A 17,447-nucleotide genomic window follows, 5' to 3' on the forward strand; every position below is an offset into this window, starting at 1 on the left:
CACCCTGCATCTCTGCCACGCCGCCACCCCACCCTGCCGCCCCACCACCCCACCCTGCCGCCCCACCATCCCGCCCTGCCACCCCACCCTGCATCTCTACCACCCTGCCACTCCACCCCCTCACCCCACCCTGCCACCCCCCACCCCACAACCCCGCCACCCCACCCTGCCACCCCGCCCTGCCACCCCGCCCTGCCGCCCCGCCACCCCGCCCTGCCACCCCGCCCTGCCGCCCCGCCACCCCGCCCTGCCACCCCGCCCTGCCACCCCACAACCCCGCCACCCCGCAACCCCGCCACCCCGCCCTGCCACCCCATCCTGCCACCCTGCCGCCACCCCTCAACCCCGCCACCCCACAACCCCGCCACCCCGCCCTGCCACCCCATCCTGCCGCCACCCCGCCCTGCCACCCCACCCTGCCACGCCACCCCACAACCCCGCCACCCCGCCCTGCCACCCCATCCTGCCGCCACCCCGCCCTGCCACCCCACCCTTCCAGTAACATACATCCACACACACCAAGCTCTGATAGCCCTGGGCAGGTTGGTAGGAGCCATGACACTGTGGGAGTCTGGGGGGCCTGTCTGAGGGGGGGCCTGTCTGGGGGGGGGCCTGTCTGGTCAACATCTCCACGTGTGAGACCTGTCCAGGCTGATCTCAGGCCTGCTCAGTTCAACTCATTCCTTCCCATCTCATCTCTACACAGCTCTCCTCATTCCTTCCCGTCTGATCTCTACACAGCACTCCTCAATCCTTCCCATCTCATCTCTACACAGCTCTCCTCATTCCTTCCCATCTCATCTCTACACAGCTCTCCTCATTCCTTCCCATCTCATCTCTACACAGCTCTCCTCATTCCTTCCCATCTCATCTCTACACAGCTCTCCTCATTCCTTCCCATCTCATCTCTACACAGCTCTCCTCATTCCTTCCCATCTCATCTCTACACAGCTCTCCTCATTCCTTCCCATCTCATCTCTACACAGCTCTCCTCATTCCTTCCCATCTCATCTCTACACAGCTCTCCTCATTCCTTCCCATCTCATCTCTACACAGCTCTCCTCATTCCTTCCCATCTCATCTCTACACAGCTCTCCTCATTCCTTCCCATCTCATCTCTACACAGCTCTCCTCATTCCTTCCCATCTCATCTCTACACAGCTCTCCTCATTCCTTCCCATCTCATCTCTACACAGCTCTCCTCATTCCTTCCCATCTCATCTCTACACAGCTCTCCTCATTCCTTCCCATCTCATCTCTACACAGCTCTTCTCATTCCTTCCCATCTCATCTCTACACAGCTCTTCTCATTCCTTCCCATCTCATCTCTACACAGCTCTCCTCATTCCTTCTCATCCTTCCTTCTCTCTCCTTCATAGTGTCATGTTCCAGAGGTCCCACCCCCAGTCCTGCTGTCGTCCAATGAGCAGCAAGGCCTGCCCCGGGTCAGCGTGGACCTGGACTTCCTGGAAGATGACGTTATCCTGGGCGGGTCGCCGGGCGACGACGACGGTAGCAACGGCATCGGAGGCAATGCCATGGAGCCATGTGACATCCTACAACAGAGCCTACAGGAGGCTAACATTACAGAGCAAAGCCTACAGGAGGCCGAGCTGGACCTGGGCTCCTTCGACCTCACCATGCCAGGCCTGACTCAGGTGGTCCAGACCCTGCCCTGTACAGACAACCTGACTGGGCCTGGAGGGACCGCTGTAGGGGTGGGGCTCCCTATTTTCCCTGGAGCTTCAGACTCCTCCGCCACCCCTCCCCAGGCCACAGCTGACATGCTGGGCTCGGTGCTGGCCCAACAGGGCCTGGAGTTTGGGCCCCAGGTCATGAACAAGGCCCAGGCCATCAGTATGCAGCCTTTCATGCAGCAGGTGGCAGGCCTGGGTAACGTCACCCTTCAGCCAATCTCCTCCCTCCAGGCTCTACCAAACGGCTGTCAGTCAGGACACCTGGGACTGGGGCAGATACAGGTGATGGGTCAGTCCACTGTGATGACTATGAACCAATCAGGACAGCCTATCCTGGCCAAGGGTATGGGAGGATACCAGCTGCACCAGCCTGGCCCCGAGGCACAGGGGGCAGGTGGGCAGGGCGGACTGGGAGGGGGACTTCTGATCCAAGGGGGCAAAGCTACTCTGGGACCTCCTGCTTTAAATGGCCCAGCGGTGTGTGGTGGCAGCAGTACCACCGGAGCCTTGGTTGGGTTCAGTAGCCCCGGACTGTCACAACACGCGCAGAACCTGATCATCCAGCGGACCCCGACCCCGATCCAGCCCAAACCTCCCCAGGGGGGCGCAGCCATCCAGCCCAAACCTCCCCAGGGGGGCGCAGCCATCCAGCCCAAACTGTTTAAGCAGCAGCAGCAGCAGCAGCAGCAGCAGGCCCAGCCCCACGCCTTCCAGAATGAAACCAACAAGGCTCTAGGGGTGCAGCATGTCCCTGTATCTACTGCCCAGAATGTAGCCTTCCTCACAGGGAAGGCTGGCTCTAACGTGGTCCTGACTTCCCAGGCAGGGGTTTCCCAGCAGGCTCTGTTCAAACAGCAGACCGCCCACCACCCCTCTGGGAAAGCTCTCAGTGTCCACCTGCTCAACCAGCCCGGCAGCATCATGCTGGGGGGTCAGAACCACCAGTTCCTCCTGCCGCAGCAGCTAGCCGGGGGTCAGATCCTCACGCAGCACCCTGGGGGCCACATCATCACCTCCCAGGGGCCTGGGGGCCAGCTGATAGCCAATCAGATCCTGGCTCAGCACCAGAACATCAACCTGGGCCAGGTGCTGATGTCTCAGGGTCACATCCAGCTGCAGCCCGGCCAGATAGGGGTTGGACATCAGCTTTTCCAGATGCCCGTCACCCTCTCTCAGAACCAGACCCACCCGGTCACGGGTCACCAGGCCCACACGGTGATCCAGGGCATGCCCCTGCAGAACTCCCTGGCCATGCTGAGCCAGGTGGAGGGTGTGAGTCCTGCTGTCAGCCTGCAGCCCGCTCTGCAGCCGCAGCCGGGGGGCGTTCCCAGCAGCGGGATGGGCGGGGCGGCTGCCATGGCACAGGGCCAGCCTGGGGAGGGTGGGAACTGTACGGACCAGGCAGCCCATCCTGGACAACCCCCACAACACTCCTCCATCCTCTCTATGCAGGCTGGGCCCTCTGTCTCTGTGGCTGTCTCTGTCCCCTCGTCGTCTTCTCCCTCAGCCCAGCAGCAGCACAGTCCTGGGAGCAGGGTGGTCTTCACAGGGCCACAGGGCTCCAGCATGATCCTCAGCCAGGAACAACTCCAGATGTTCCTTCAGCAGGTCAGTATGGCCCAGCTTCTACCTCCTCTACCTCTCTACCTCCTCTACCTCCTCTACCTCCTCTACCTCCTCTACCTCCTCTACCTCCTCTACCTCTCTACCTCCTCTACCTCCTCTACCTCCTCCACCTCTCTACCTCCTCTACCTCCTCTACCTCCTCCACCTCTCTACCTCACCTCTCTACCTGTTTACCTCACCTCTCTACCTGTTTACCTCCACCTCTCTACCTCCTCTACCTCTCTACCTCCTCCACCTCTCTACCTCACCTCTCTACCTGTTTACCTCACCTCTCTACCTGTTTACCTCACCTCTCTACCTGTTTACCTCACCTCTCTACCTGTTTACCTCCACCTCTCTACCTCCTCTACCTCTCTACCTCCTCCACCTCTCCACCTCTCTACCTCTACCTCTCTACCTCACCTCCAGATGTTCCTTCAGCAGGTCAGTATGGCCCAGCTTCTACCTCCTCTACCTCTCTACCTCCTCTACCTCTCTACCTCCTCCACCTCTCTACCTGTTTACCTCCACCTCTCCACCTCTCTCCCTCTCTCCCTACCTCACCACCTCTACGTCTTTACCTCTACCCCCCTCTACCTCTACCTCTACCACTACCTCTTCCTCTCTACCTCTACCGCTACCTCTACCTCTACCCCCCTCTACCTCTACCTCTTCCTCTCTACCTCTACCTCTACCTCTTCCTCTCTACCGCTACCGCTACCTCTACCCCCCTCTACCTCTCTACTTGGGCGGTGGTGGTCATGACATGTTGTCAGCAGGTTATTGTTGTGAAAGGTCTGCCAGTTTAATGGTAATTGGTTGTTAATTAACAAACCCGTTTAGCATCTCCAGGCCTCCAAACTAACAAGCTGCTCATCTGCACTTTAGGACCATCTCTATTTAAAACAACAAGTCTAATAAATCAATGTAATTAAACACCTTCACAGTAAATCCATTATTTATTTTAGGTCTAAAGAAACATGATGAAGAAAATGTATTTCAGAAGAACAGAATATGAGTTGTCCTACTGTATGTAATCTGGCTATGATCCATGATATAGACTGTAGACTTGTTCATTTATCAGACTAGATACTGTATGTTATCTGGTTATGATATAGACTGTAGACTGGTTCATTTATCAGACTAGATACTGTATGTTATCTGGTTATGATATAGACTGTAGACTTGTTCATTTATCAGACTAGATACTGTATGTTATCTGGCTATGATCCATGATATAGACTGTAGACTTGTTCATTTATCAGACTAGATACTGTATGTAATCTGGCTATGATCCATGATATAGACTGTAGACTTGTTCATTTATCAGACTAGATACTGTATGTAATCTGGCTATGATCCATGATATAGACTGTAGACTTGTTCATTTATCAGACTAGATACTGTATGTAATCTGGCTATGATCCATGATATAGACTGTAGACTTGTTGTCACGTCCTGACCAGTAATCTGGCTATGATATAGACTGGTTCATTTATCAGACTAGATACTGTATGTAATCTGGCTATGATCCATGATATAGACTGTAGACTTGTTCATTTATCAGACTAGATACTGTATGTTATCTGGTTATGATATAGACTGTAGACTTGTTCATTTATCAGACTAGATACTGTATGTTATCTGGCTATGATCCATGATATAGACTGTAGACTGGTTCATTTATCAGACTAGATACTGTATGTAATCTGGCTATGATCCATGATATAGACTGTAGACTGGTTCATTTATCAGACTAGATACTGTATGTTATCTGGTTATGATATAGACTGTAGACTGGTTCATTTATCAGACTAGATACTGTATGTTATCTGGTTATGATATAGACTGTAGACTTGTTCATTTATCAGACTAGATACTGTATGTTATCTGGCTATGATATAGACTGTAGACTGGTTCATTTATCAGACTAGATACTGTATGTAATCTGGCTATGATCCATGATATAGACTGTAGACTTGTTCATTTATCAGACTAGATACTGTATGTTATCTGGCTATTCTCCATGATATAGACTGTAGACTTGTTCATTTATCAGACTAGATACTGTATGTTATCTGGCTATTCTCCATGATATAGACTGTAGACTTGTTCATTTATCAGACTAGATACTGTATGTTATCTGGTTATGATATAGACTGTAGACTGGTTCATTTATCAGACTAGATACTGTATGTTATCTGGTTATGATATAGACTGTAGACTTGTTCATTTATCAGACTAGATACTGTATGTTATCTGGCTATGATCCATGATATAGACTGTAGACTGGTTCATTTATCAGACTAGATACTGTATGTTATCTGGTTATGATATAGACTGTAGACTGGTTCATTTATCAGACTAGATACTGTATGTAATCTGGCTATGATCCATGATATAGACTGTAGACTGGTTCATTTATCAGACTAGATACTGTATGTAATCTGGCTATGATCCATGATATAGACTGTAGACTGGTTCATTTATCAGACTAGATACTGTATGTTATCTGGCTATGATATAGACTGTAGACTTGTTCATTTATCAGACTAGATACTGTATGTAATCTGGCTATGATCCATGATATAGACTGTAGACTGGTTCATTTATCAGACTAGATACTGTATGTTATCTGGCTATGATATAGACTGTAGACTTGTTCATTTATCAGACTAGATACTGTATGTAATCTGGCTATGATCCATGATATAGACTGTAGACTGGTTCATTTATCAGACTAGATACTGTATGTAATCTGGCTATGATCCATGATATAGACTGTAGACTGGTTCATTTATCAGACTAGATACTGTATGTAATCTGGCTATGATATAGACTGGTTCATTTATCAGACTAGATAATGTATGTAATCTGGCTATGATCCATGATATAGACTGTAGACTGGTTCATTTATCAGACTAGATACTGTATGTTATCTGGCTATGATATAGACTGTAGACTGTAGACTGGTTCATTTATCAGACTAGATACTGTATGTTATCTGGTTATGATATAGACTGTAGACTTGTTCATTTATCAGACTAGATACTGTATGTTATCTGGTTATGATATAGACTATATAGACTGTAGACTGGTTCATTTATCAGACTAGATACTGTATGTTATCTGGCTATGATATAGACTGTAGACTTGTTCATTTATCAGACTAGATACTGTATGTTATCTGGTTATGATATAGACTGTAGACTTGTTCATTTATCAGACTAGATACTGTATGTTATCTGGCTATGATATAGACTATATAGACTGTAGACTGGTTCATTTATCAGACTAGATACTGTATGTTATCTGGTTATGATATAGACTGGTTCATTTATCAGACTAGATACTGTATGTTATCTGGCTATTATATAGACTGTAGACTGGTTCATTTATCAGACTAGATACTGTATGTTATCTGGCTATGATATAGACTATATAGACTGTAGACTGGTTCATTTATCAGACTAGATACTGTATGTTATCTGGTTATGATATAGACTGGTTCATTTATCAGACTAGATACTGTATGTTATCTGGCTATGATATAGACTATATAGACTGTAGACTGGTTCATTTATCAGACTAGATACTGTATGTTATCTGGCTATGATATAGACTGTAGACTTGTTCATTTATCAGACTAGATACTGTATGTTATCTGGTTATGATATAGACTGTAGACTTGTTCATTTATCAGACTAGATACTGTATGTTATCTGGCTATGATCCATGATATAGACTGTAGACTTGTTCATTTATCAGACTAGATACTGTATGTTATCTGGCTTATGATATAGACTGTAGACTTGTTCATTTATCAGACTAGATACTGTATGTTATCTGGCTATGATCCATGATATAGACTGTAGACTTGTTCATTTATCAGACTAGATACTGTATGTAATCTGGCTATGATCCATGATATAGACTGTAGACTTGTTCATTTATCAGACTAGATACTGTATGTTATCTGGCTATGATATAGACTGTAGACTGGTTCATTTATCAGACTAGATACTGTATGTAATCTGGCTATGATCCATGATATAGACTGTAGACTTGTTCATTTATCAGACTAGATACTGTATGTAATCTGGCTATGATCCATGATATAGACTGTAGACTTGTTCATTTATCAGACTAGATACTGTATGTAATCTGGCTATGATCCATGATATAGACTGTAGACTTGTTCATTTATCAGACTAGATACTGTATGTAATCTGGCTATGATCCATGATATAGACTGTAGACTTGTTGTCACGTCCTGACCAGTAATCTGGCTATGATATAGACTGGTTCATTTATCAGACTAGATACTGTATGTAATCTGGCTATGATCCATGATATAGACTGTAGACTTGTTCATTTATCAGACTAGATACTGTATGTAATCTGGCTATGATATAGACTGTAGACTTGTTCATTTATCAGACTAGATACTGTATGTTATCTGGCTATGATATAGACTGTAGACTGGTTCATTTATCAGACTAGATACTGTATGTTATCTGGCTATGATCCATGATATAGACTGTAGACTTGTTCATTTATCAGACTAGATACTGTATGTTATTCTCTATGATATAGACTGTAGACTGGTTCATTTATCAGACTAGATACTGTATGTAATCTGGTTATTCTCCATGATATAGACTGTAGACTTGTTCATTTATCAGACTAGATACTGTATGTAATCTGGCTATGATCCATGATATAGACTGTAGACTTGTTCATTTATCAGACTAGATACTGTATGTTATCTGGTTATGATATAGACTGTAGACTGGTTCATTTATCAGACTAGATACTGTATGTTATCTGGTTATGATATAGACTGTAGACTTGTTCATTTATCAGACTAGATACTGTATGTTATCTGGCTATGATCCATGATATAGACTGTAGACTTGTTCATTTATCAGACTAGATACTGTATGTAATCTGGCTATGATCCATGATATAGACTGTAGACTGGTTCATTTATCAGACTAGATACTGTATGTTATCTGGTTATGATATAGACTGTAGACTGGTTCATTTATCAGACTAGATACTGTATGTAATCTGGCTATGATCCATGATATAGACTGTAGACTGGTTCATTTATCAGACTAGATACTGTATGTTATCTGGCTATGATATAGACTGTAGACTGTTCATTTATCAGACTAGATAATGTATGTAATCTGGCTATGATCCATGATATAGACTGTAGACTGGTTCATTTATCAGACTAGATACTGTATGTTATCTGGCTATGATATAGACTGTAGACTGTAGACTGGTTCATTTATCAGACTAGATACTGTATGTTATCTGGTTATGATATAGACTGTAGACTTGTTCATTTATCAGACTAGATACTGTATGTTATCTGGTTATGATATAGACTATATAGACTGTAGACTGGTTCATTTATCAGACTAGATACTGTATGTTATCTGGCTATGATATAGACTGTAGACTTGTTCATTTATCAGACTAGATACTGTATGTTATCTGGTTATGATATAGACTGTAGACTTGTTCATTTATCAGACTAGATACTGTATGTTATCTGGCTATGATATAGACTATATAGACTGTAGACTGGTTCATTTATCAGACTAGATACTGTATGTTATCTGGTTATGATATAGACTGGTTCATTTATCAGACTAGATACTGTATGTTATCTGGCTATTATATAGACTGTAGACTGGTTCATTTATCAGACTAGATACTGTATGTTATCTGGCTATGATATAGACTATATAGACTGTAGACTGGTTCATTTATCAGACTAGATACTGTATGTTATCTGGTTATGATATAGACTGGTTCATTTATCAGACTAGATACTGTATGTTATCTGGCTATGTATATAGACTGTAGACTGGTTCATTTATCAGACTAGATACTGTATGTTATCTGGCTATGATATAGACTATATAGACTGTAGACTGGTTCATTTATCAGACTAGATACTGTATGTAATCTGGCTATGATCCATGATATAGACTGTAGACTTGTTCATTTATCAGACTAGATACTGTATGTTATCTGGCTATGATATAGACTGTAGACTGGTTCATTTATCAGACTAGATACTGTATGTAATCTGGCTATGATCCATGATATAGACTGTAGACTTGTTCATTTATCAGACTAGATACTGTATGTAATCTGGCTATGATCCATGATATAGACTGTAGACTTGTTCATTTATCAGACTAGATACTGTATGTAATCTGGCTATGATCCATGATATAGACTGTAGACTTGTTCATTTATCAGACTAGATACTGTATGTAATCTGGCTATGATCCATGATATAGACTGTAGACTTGTTGTCACGTCCTGACCAGTAATCTGGCTATGATATAGACTGGTTCATTTATCAGACTAGATACTGTATGTAATCTGGCTATGATCCATGATATAGACTGTAGACTTGTTCATTTATCAGACTAGATACTGTATGTAATCTGGCTATGATATAGACTGTAGACTTGTTCATTTATCAGACTAGATACTGTATGTTATCTGGCTATGATATAGACTGTAGACTGGTTCATTTATCAGACTAGATACTGTATGTTATCTGGCTATGATCCATGATATAGACTGTAGACTTGTTCATTTATCAGACTAGATACTGTATGTTATTCTCTATGATATAGACTGTAGACTGGTTCATTTATCAGACTAGATACTGTATGTAATCTGGCTATGATCGATGATATAGACTGTAGACTTGTTCATTTATCAGACTAGATACTGTATGTTATCTGGTTATGATATAGACTGTAGACTGGTTCATTTATCAGACTAGATACTGTATGTTATCTGGTTATGATATAGACTGTAGACTTGTTCATTTATCAGACTAGATACTGTATGTTATCTGGCTATGATCCATGATATAGACTGTAGACTGGTTCATTTATCAGACTAGATACTGTATGTTATCTGGCTATGATATAGACTGTAGACTTGTTCATTTATCAGACTAGATACTGTATGTTATCTGGCTATGATATAGACTGTAGACTTGTTCATTTATCAGACTAGATACTGTATGTTATCTGGCTATGATATAGACTGTAGACTTGTTCATTTATCAGACTAGATACTGTATGTAATCTGGCTATGATATGATATAGACTGTAGACTGGTTCATTTATCAGACTAGATACTGTATGTTATCTGGCTATGATATAGACTGTAGACTGGTTCATTTATCAGACTAGATACTGTATGTTATCTGGCTATGATCCATGATATAGACTGTAGACTTGTTCATTTATCAGACTAGATACTGTATGTAATCTGGCTATGATCCATGATATAGACTGTAGACTGGTTCATTTATCAGACTAGATACTGTATGTTATCTGGTTATGATATAGACTGTAGACTGGTTCATTTATCAGACTAGATACTGTATGTTATCTGGTTATGATATAGACTGTAGACTTGTTCATTTATCAGACTAGATACTGTATGTTATCTGGCTATGATCCATGATATAGACTGTAGACTGGTTCATTTATCAGACTAGATACTGTATGTAATCTGGCTATGATCCATGATATAGACTGTAGACTGGTTCATTTATCAGACTAGATACTGTATGTTATCTGGCTATGATATAGACTGTAGACTGGTTCATTTATCAGACTAGATACTGTATGTAATCTGGCTATGATCCATGATATAGACTGTAGACTTGTTCATTTATCAGACTAGATACTGTATGTTATCTGGTTATGATATAGACTGTAGACTGGTTCATTTATCAGACTAGATACTGTATGTTATCTGGTTATGATATAGACTGTAGACTTGTTCATTTATCAGACTAGATACTGTATGTTATCTGGTTATGATATAGACTGTAGACTGGTTCATTTATCAGACTAGATACTGTATGTTATCTGGTTATGATATAGACTGTAGACTTGTTCATTTATCAGACTAGATACTGTATGTTATCTGGCTATGATCCATGATATAGACTGTAGACTGGTTCATTTATCAGACTAGATACTGTATGTTATCTGGTTATGATATAGACTGTAGACTGGTTCATTTATCAGACTAGATACTGTATGTAATCTGGCTATGATCCATGATATAGACTGTAGACTGGTTCATTTATCAGACTAGATACTGTATGTAATCTGGCTATGATCCATGATATAGACTGTAGACTGGTTCATTTATCAGACTAGATACTGTATGTTATCTGGCTATGATATAGACTGTAGACTTGTTCATTTATCAGACTAGATACTGTATGTAATCTGGCTATGATCCATGATATAGACTGTAGACTGGTTCATTTATCAGACTAGATACTGTATGTTATCTGGCTATGATATAGACTGTAGACTTGTTCATTTATCAGACTAGATACTGTATGTAATCTGGCTATGATCCATGATATGGACTGTAGACTGGTTCATTTATCAGACTAGATACTGTATGTAATCTGGCTATGATCCATGATATAGACTGTAGACTGGTTCATTTATCAGACTAGATACTGTATGTTATCTGGCTATGATATAGACTGGTTCATTTATCAGACTAGATAATGTATGTAATCTGGCTATGATCCATGATATAGACTGTAGACTGGTTCATTTATCAGACTAGATACTGTATGTTATCTGGCTATGATATAGACTGTAGACTGTAGACTGGTTCATTTATCAGACTAGATACTGTATGTTATCTGGTTATGATATAGACTGTAGACTTGTTCATTTATCAGACTAGATACTGTATGTTATCTGGTTATGATATAGACTATATAGACTGTAGACTGGTTCATTTATCAGACTAGATACTGTATGTTATCTGGCTATGATATAGACTGTAGACTTGTTCATTTATCAGACTAGATACTGTATGTTATCTGGTTATGATATAGACTGTAGACTTGTTCATTTATCAGACTAGATACTGTATGTTATCTGGCTATGATATAGACTATATAGACTGTAGACTGGTTCATTTATCAGACTAGATACTGTATGTTATCTGGTTATGATATAGACTGTAGACTTGTTCATTTATCAGACTAGATACTGTATGTTATCTGGTTATGATATAGACTGTAGACTGGTTCATTTATCAGACTAGATACTGTATGTTATCTGGCTATGATATAGACTGTAGACTGGTTCATTTATCAGACTAGATACTGTATGTTATCTGGCTATGATCCATGATATAGACTGTAGACTTGTTCATTTATCAGACTAGATACTGTATGTTATTCTCTATGATATAGACTGTAGACTGGTTCATTTATCAGACTAGATACTGTATGTAATCTGGCTATGATCGATGATATAGACTGTAGACTTGTTCATTTATCAGACTAGATACTGTATGTTATCTGGTTATGATATAGACTGTAGACTGGTTCATTTATCAGACTAGATACTGTATGTTATCTGGCTTATGATATAGACTGTAGACTTGTTCATTTATCAGACTAGATACTGTATGTTATTGGCTCCATGATATAGACTGTAGACTTGTTCATTTATCAGACTAGATACTGTATGTTATCTGGTTATGATATAGACTGTAGACTTGTTCATTTATCAGACTAGATACTGTATGTAATCTGGCTATGATCCATGATATAGACTGTAGACTGGTTCATTTATCAGACTAGATACTGTATGTTATCTGGTTATGATATAGACTGTAGACTGGTTCATTTATCAGACTAGATACTGTATGTTATCTGGTTATGATATAGACTGTAGACTGGTTCATTTATCAGACTAGATACTGTATGTAATCTGGCTATGATCCATGATATAGACTGTAGACTTGTTCATTTATCAGACTAGATACTGTATGTTATCTGGCTATGATCCATGATATAGACTGTAGACTTGTTCATTTATCAGACTAGATACTGTATGTAATCTGGCTATGATCCATGATATAGACTGTAGACTGGTTCATTTATCAGACTAGATACTGTATGTTATCTGGTTATGATATAGACTGTAGACTGGTTCATTTATCAGACTAGATACTGTATGTAATCTGGCTATGATCCATGATATAGACTGTAGACTGGTTCATTTATCAGACTAGATACTGTATGTTATCTGGCTATGATCCATGATATAGACTGTAGACTTGTTCATTTATCAGACTAGATACTGTATGTTATCTGGCTATGATCCATGATATAGACTGTAGACTTGTTCATTTATCAGACTAGATACTGTATGTTATCTGGCTATGATCCATGATATAGACTGTAGACTTGTTCATTTATCAGACTAGATACTGTATGTTATCTGGCTATGATATAGACTGTAGACTTGTTCATTTATCAGACTAGATACTGTATGTTATCTGGCTATGATATAGACTATATAGACTGTAGACTTGTTCATTTATCAGACTAGATACTGTATGTTATCTGGCTATGATATAGACTGTAGACTTGTTCATTTATCAGACTAGATACTGTATGTTATCTGGCTATGATATAGACTGTAGACTTGTTCATTTATCAGACTAGATACTGTATGTTATCTGGTTATGATATAGACTGTAGACTGGTTCATTTATCAGACTAGATACTGTATGTTATCTGGTTATGATATAGACTGTAGACTTGTTCATTTATCAGACTAGATACTGTATGTTATCTGGCTATGATCCATGATATAGACTGTAGACTGGTTCATTTATCAGACTAGATACTGTATGTTATCTGGTTATGATATAGACTGTAGACTGGTTCATTTATCAGACTAGATACTGTATGTAATCTGGCTATGATCCATGATATAGACTGTAGACTGGTTCATTTATCAGACTAGATACTGTATGTAATCTGGCTATGATCCATGATATAGACTGTAGACTGGTTCATTTATCAGACTAGATACTGTATGTTATCTGGCTATGATATAGACTGTAGACTTGTTCATTTATCAGACTAGATACTGTATGTAATCTGGCTATGATCCATGATATAGACTGTAGACTGGTTCATTTATCAGACTAGATACTGTATGTTATCTGGCTATGATATAGACTGTAGACTTGTTCATTTATCAGACTAGATACTGTATGTAATCTGGCTATGATCCATGATATAGACTGTAGACTGGTTCATTTATCAGACTAGATACTGTATGTAATCTGGCTATGATCCATGATATAGACTGTAGACTGGTTCATTTATCAGACTAGATACTGTATGTAATCTGGCTATGATATAGACTGGTTCATTTATCAGACTAGATAATGTATGTAATCTGGCTATGATCCATGATATAGACTGTAGACTGGTTCATTTATCAGACTAGATACTGTATGTTATCTGGCTATGATATAGACTGTAGACTGTAGACTGGTTCATTTATCAGACTAGATACTGTATGTTATCTGGTTATGATATAGACTGTAGACTTGTTCATTTATCAGACTAGATACTGTATGTTATCTGGTTATGATATAGACTATATAGACTGTAGACTGGTTCATTTATCAGACTAGATACTGTATGTTATCTGGCTATGATATAGACTGTAGACTTGTTCATTTATCAGACTAGATACTGTATGTTATCTGGTTATGATATAGACTGTAGACTTGTTCATTTATCAGACTAGATACTGTATGTTATCTGGCTATGATATAGACTATATAGACTGTAGACTGGTTCATTTATCAGACTAGATACTGTATGTTATCTGGTTATGATATAGACTGGTTCATTTATCAGACTAGATACTGTATGTTATCTGGCTATTATATAGACTGTAGACTGGTTCATTTATCAGACTAGATACTGTATGTTATCTGGCTATGATATAGACTATATAGACTGTAGACTGGTTCATTTATCAGACTAGATACTGTATGTTATCTGGTTATGATATAGACTGGTTCATTTATCAGACTAGATACTGTATGTTATCTGGCTATGATATAGACTATATAGACTGTAGACTGGTTCATTTATCAGACTAGATACTGTATGTTATCTGGCTATGATATAGACTATATAGACTGTAGACTGGTTCATTTATCAGACTAGATACTGTATGTTATCTGGTTATGATATAGAGTGGTTCATTTATCAGACTAGATACTGTATGTTATCTGGCTATGATATAGACTATATAGACTGTAGACTGGTTCATTTATCAGACTAGATACTGTATGTTATCTGGCTATGATATAGACTGTAGACTTGTTCATTTATCAGACTAGATACTGTATGTTATCTGGCTATGATATAGACTGTAGACTGTTCATTTATCAGACTAGATACTGTATGTAATCTGGCTATGATCCATGATATAGACTGTAGACTTGTTCATTTATCAGACTAGATACTGTATGTTATCTGGTTATGATATAGACTGTAGACTTGTTCATTTATCAGACTAGATACTGTATGTTATCTGGCTATGATATAGACTGTAGACTTGTTCATTTATCAGACTAGATATGCTTAAAGGTCCCATGCTATTATTTTATATTATATGATTTTATCGTCAGAAGAATAAAATTGAACTTAGCTGAATAAAATAGAAAGGATGATTTTCCCCATTTGGGAGCGTGTGCAGATCTAGTGGCTATGTTGAGTGTAAAAGTGATCATTTCAAACAGGTCCTATATACTAGATTTAGATCCAAACCTTGGAATGTGTTAGAAATCAAAAGATATATCGACTGCATGGTGGGACTATAGACTATTGATGATTTCAGGAAGTTTGCTCTCTGTTCCTGGTCTCAGGCTGCATGGTGGGACTATAGACTATTGATGATTTCAGGAAGTTTGCTCTCTGTTCCTGGCCTCAGGCTGCATGGTGGGACTATAGACTATTGATGATTTCAGGAAGTTTGCTCTCTGTTCCTTGTCTCAGGCTGCATGGTGGGACTATAGACTATTGATGATTTCAGGAAGTTTGCTCTCTGTTCCTGGTCTCAGGCTGCATGGTGGGACTATAGACTATTGATGATTTCAGGAAGTTTGCTCTCTGTTCCTGGCCTCAGGCTGCATGGTGGGACTATAGACTATTGATGATTTCAGGAAGTTTGCTCTCTGTTCCTGGCCTCAGGCTGCATGGTGGGACTATAGACTATTGATGATTTCAGGAAGTTTGCTCTCTGTTCCTGGTCTCAGGCTGCACAAGCTGTTCTCTCACCAAGTGATCACATTTTCACCCATCAGACTATTCTCAGTTGAATATTGTCTTTACTAATATGTAAAATTAGTTTTGATTTATGAAATGGGCAGGAACAGGGTCAAGAAGAAAAACACATGTCATCAATAATGATGTATAATAACAATACATTATGCACTGAAATAGGGAGTGGAGGCTACTTTCCCTCCGGTACGGGTTTCCCTCATGTCAGGTACACTACATGTCAGGTAGGCTACTCAGGTTATTTCGCTGCCACTACAGGTGTTATTCCGCCCAAACTCTGCATGTCATGGGCCCCCGCCGTGCTCCCAGACCGAGGCCCCCTGTTCCTGTAGCTACCCAGTACTCTGTATGCCATGGGCTCTCCAAACCTGTTCCTGTAGCTACCCAGTACTCTGTATGGGCTCTCCAAACCTGTTCCTGTAGCTACCCAGTACTCTGTATGTCATGGGCTCTCCAAACCTGTTCCTGTAGCTACCCAGTACTCTGCATGTCATGGGCTCTCCAACCCTGTTCCTGTAGCTACCCAGTACTCTGTATGCCATGGGCTCTCCAAACCTGTTCCTGTAGCTACCCAGTACTCTGTATGCCATGGGCTCTCCAAACCTGTTCCTGTAGCTACCCAGTACTCTGTATGCCATGGGCTCTCCAACCCTGTTCCTGTAGCTACCCAGTACTCTGTATGTCATGGGCTCTCCAACTCTGTTCCTGTAGCTACCCAGTACTCTGTATGTCATGGGCTCTCCAACCCTGTTCCTGTAGCTACCCAGTACTCTGTATGTCATGGGCTCTCCAACCCTGTTCCTGTAGCTACCCAGTACTCTGTATGGGCTCTCCAACCCTGCTCCTGTAGCTACCCAGTACTCTGTATGCCATGGGCTCTCCAACCCTGTTCCTGTAGCTACCCAGTACTCTGTATGTCATGGGCTCTCCAACCCTGTTCC

At 41.0% G+C, this 17,447-nt stretch overlaps 1 protein-coding gene across 4 annotated transcripts in view; it reads left to right on the forward strand.

Moving 5' to 3' along the window:
• The window catches only part of bicra (BRD4 interacting chromatin remodeling complex associated protein), an 85,637-nt gene that overhangs the window by 16,076 nt on the left and 52,114 nt on the right, over window positions 1–17,447 (forward strand). For all 4 annotated transcript variants that reach the window (XM_045724901.2, XM_045724905.2, XM_045724904.2 and 1 more), the window contains one exon: window positions 1,380–3,305. In XM_045724901.2, the coding sequence (XP_045580857.2) occupies window positions 1,380–3,305 (1,926 nt within the window). The remainder of the gene's footprint in view (window positions 1–1,379; window positions 3,306–17,447) is intronic.

This window comes from Salmo salar, chromosome 09, assembly GCF_965601325.2.
Source record: "Salmo salar chromosome 09, fSalSal1, whole genome shotgun sequence".
Lineage (NCBI taxonomy): Eukaryota > Metazoa > Chordata > Actinopteri > Salmoniformes > Salmonidae > Salmo > Salmo salar.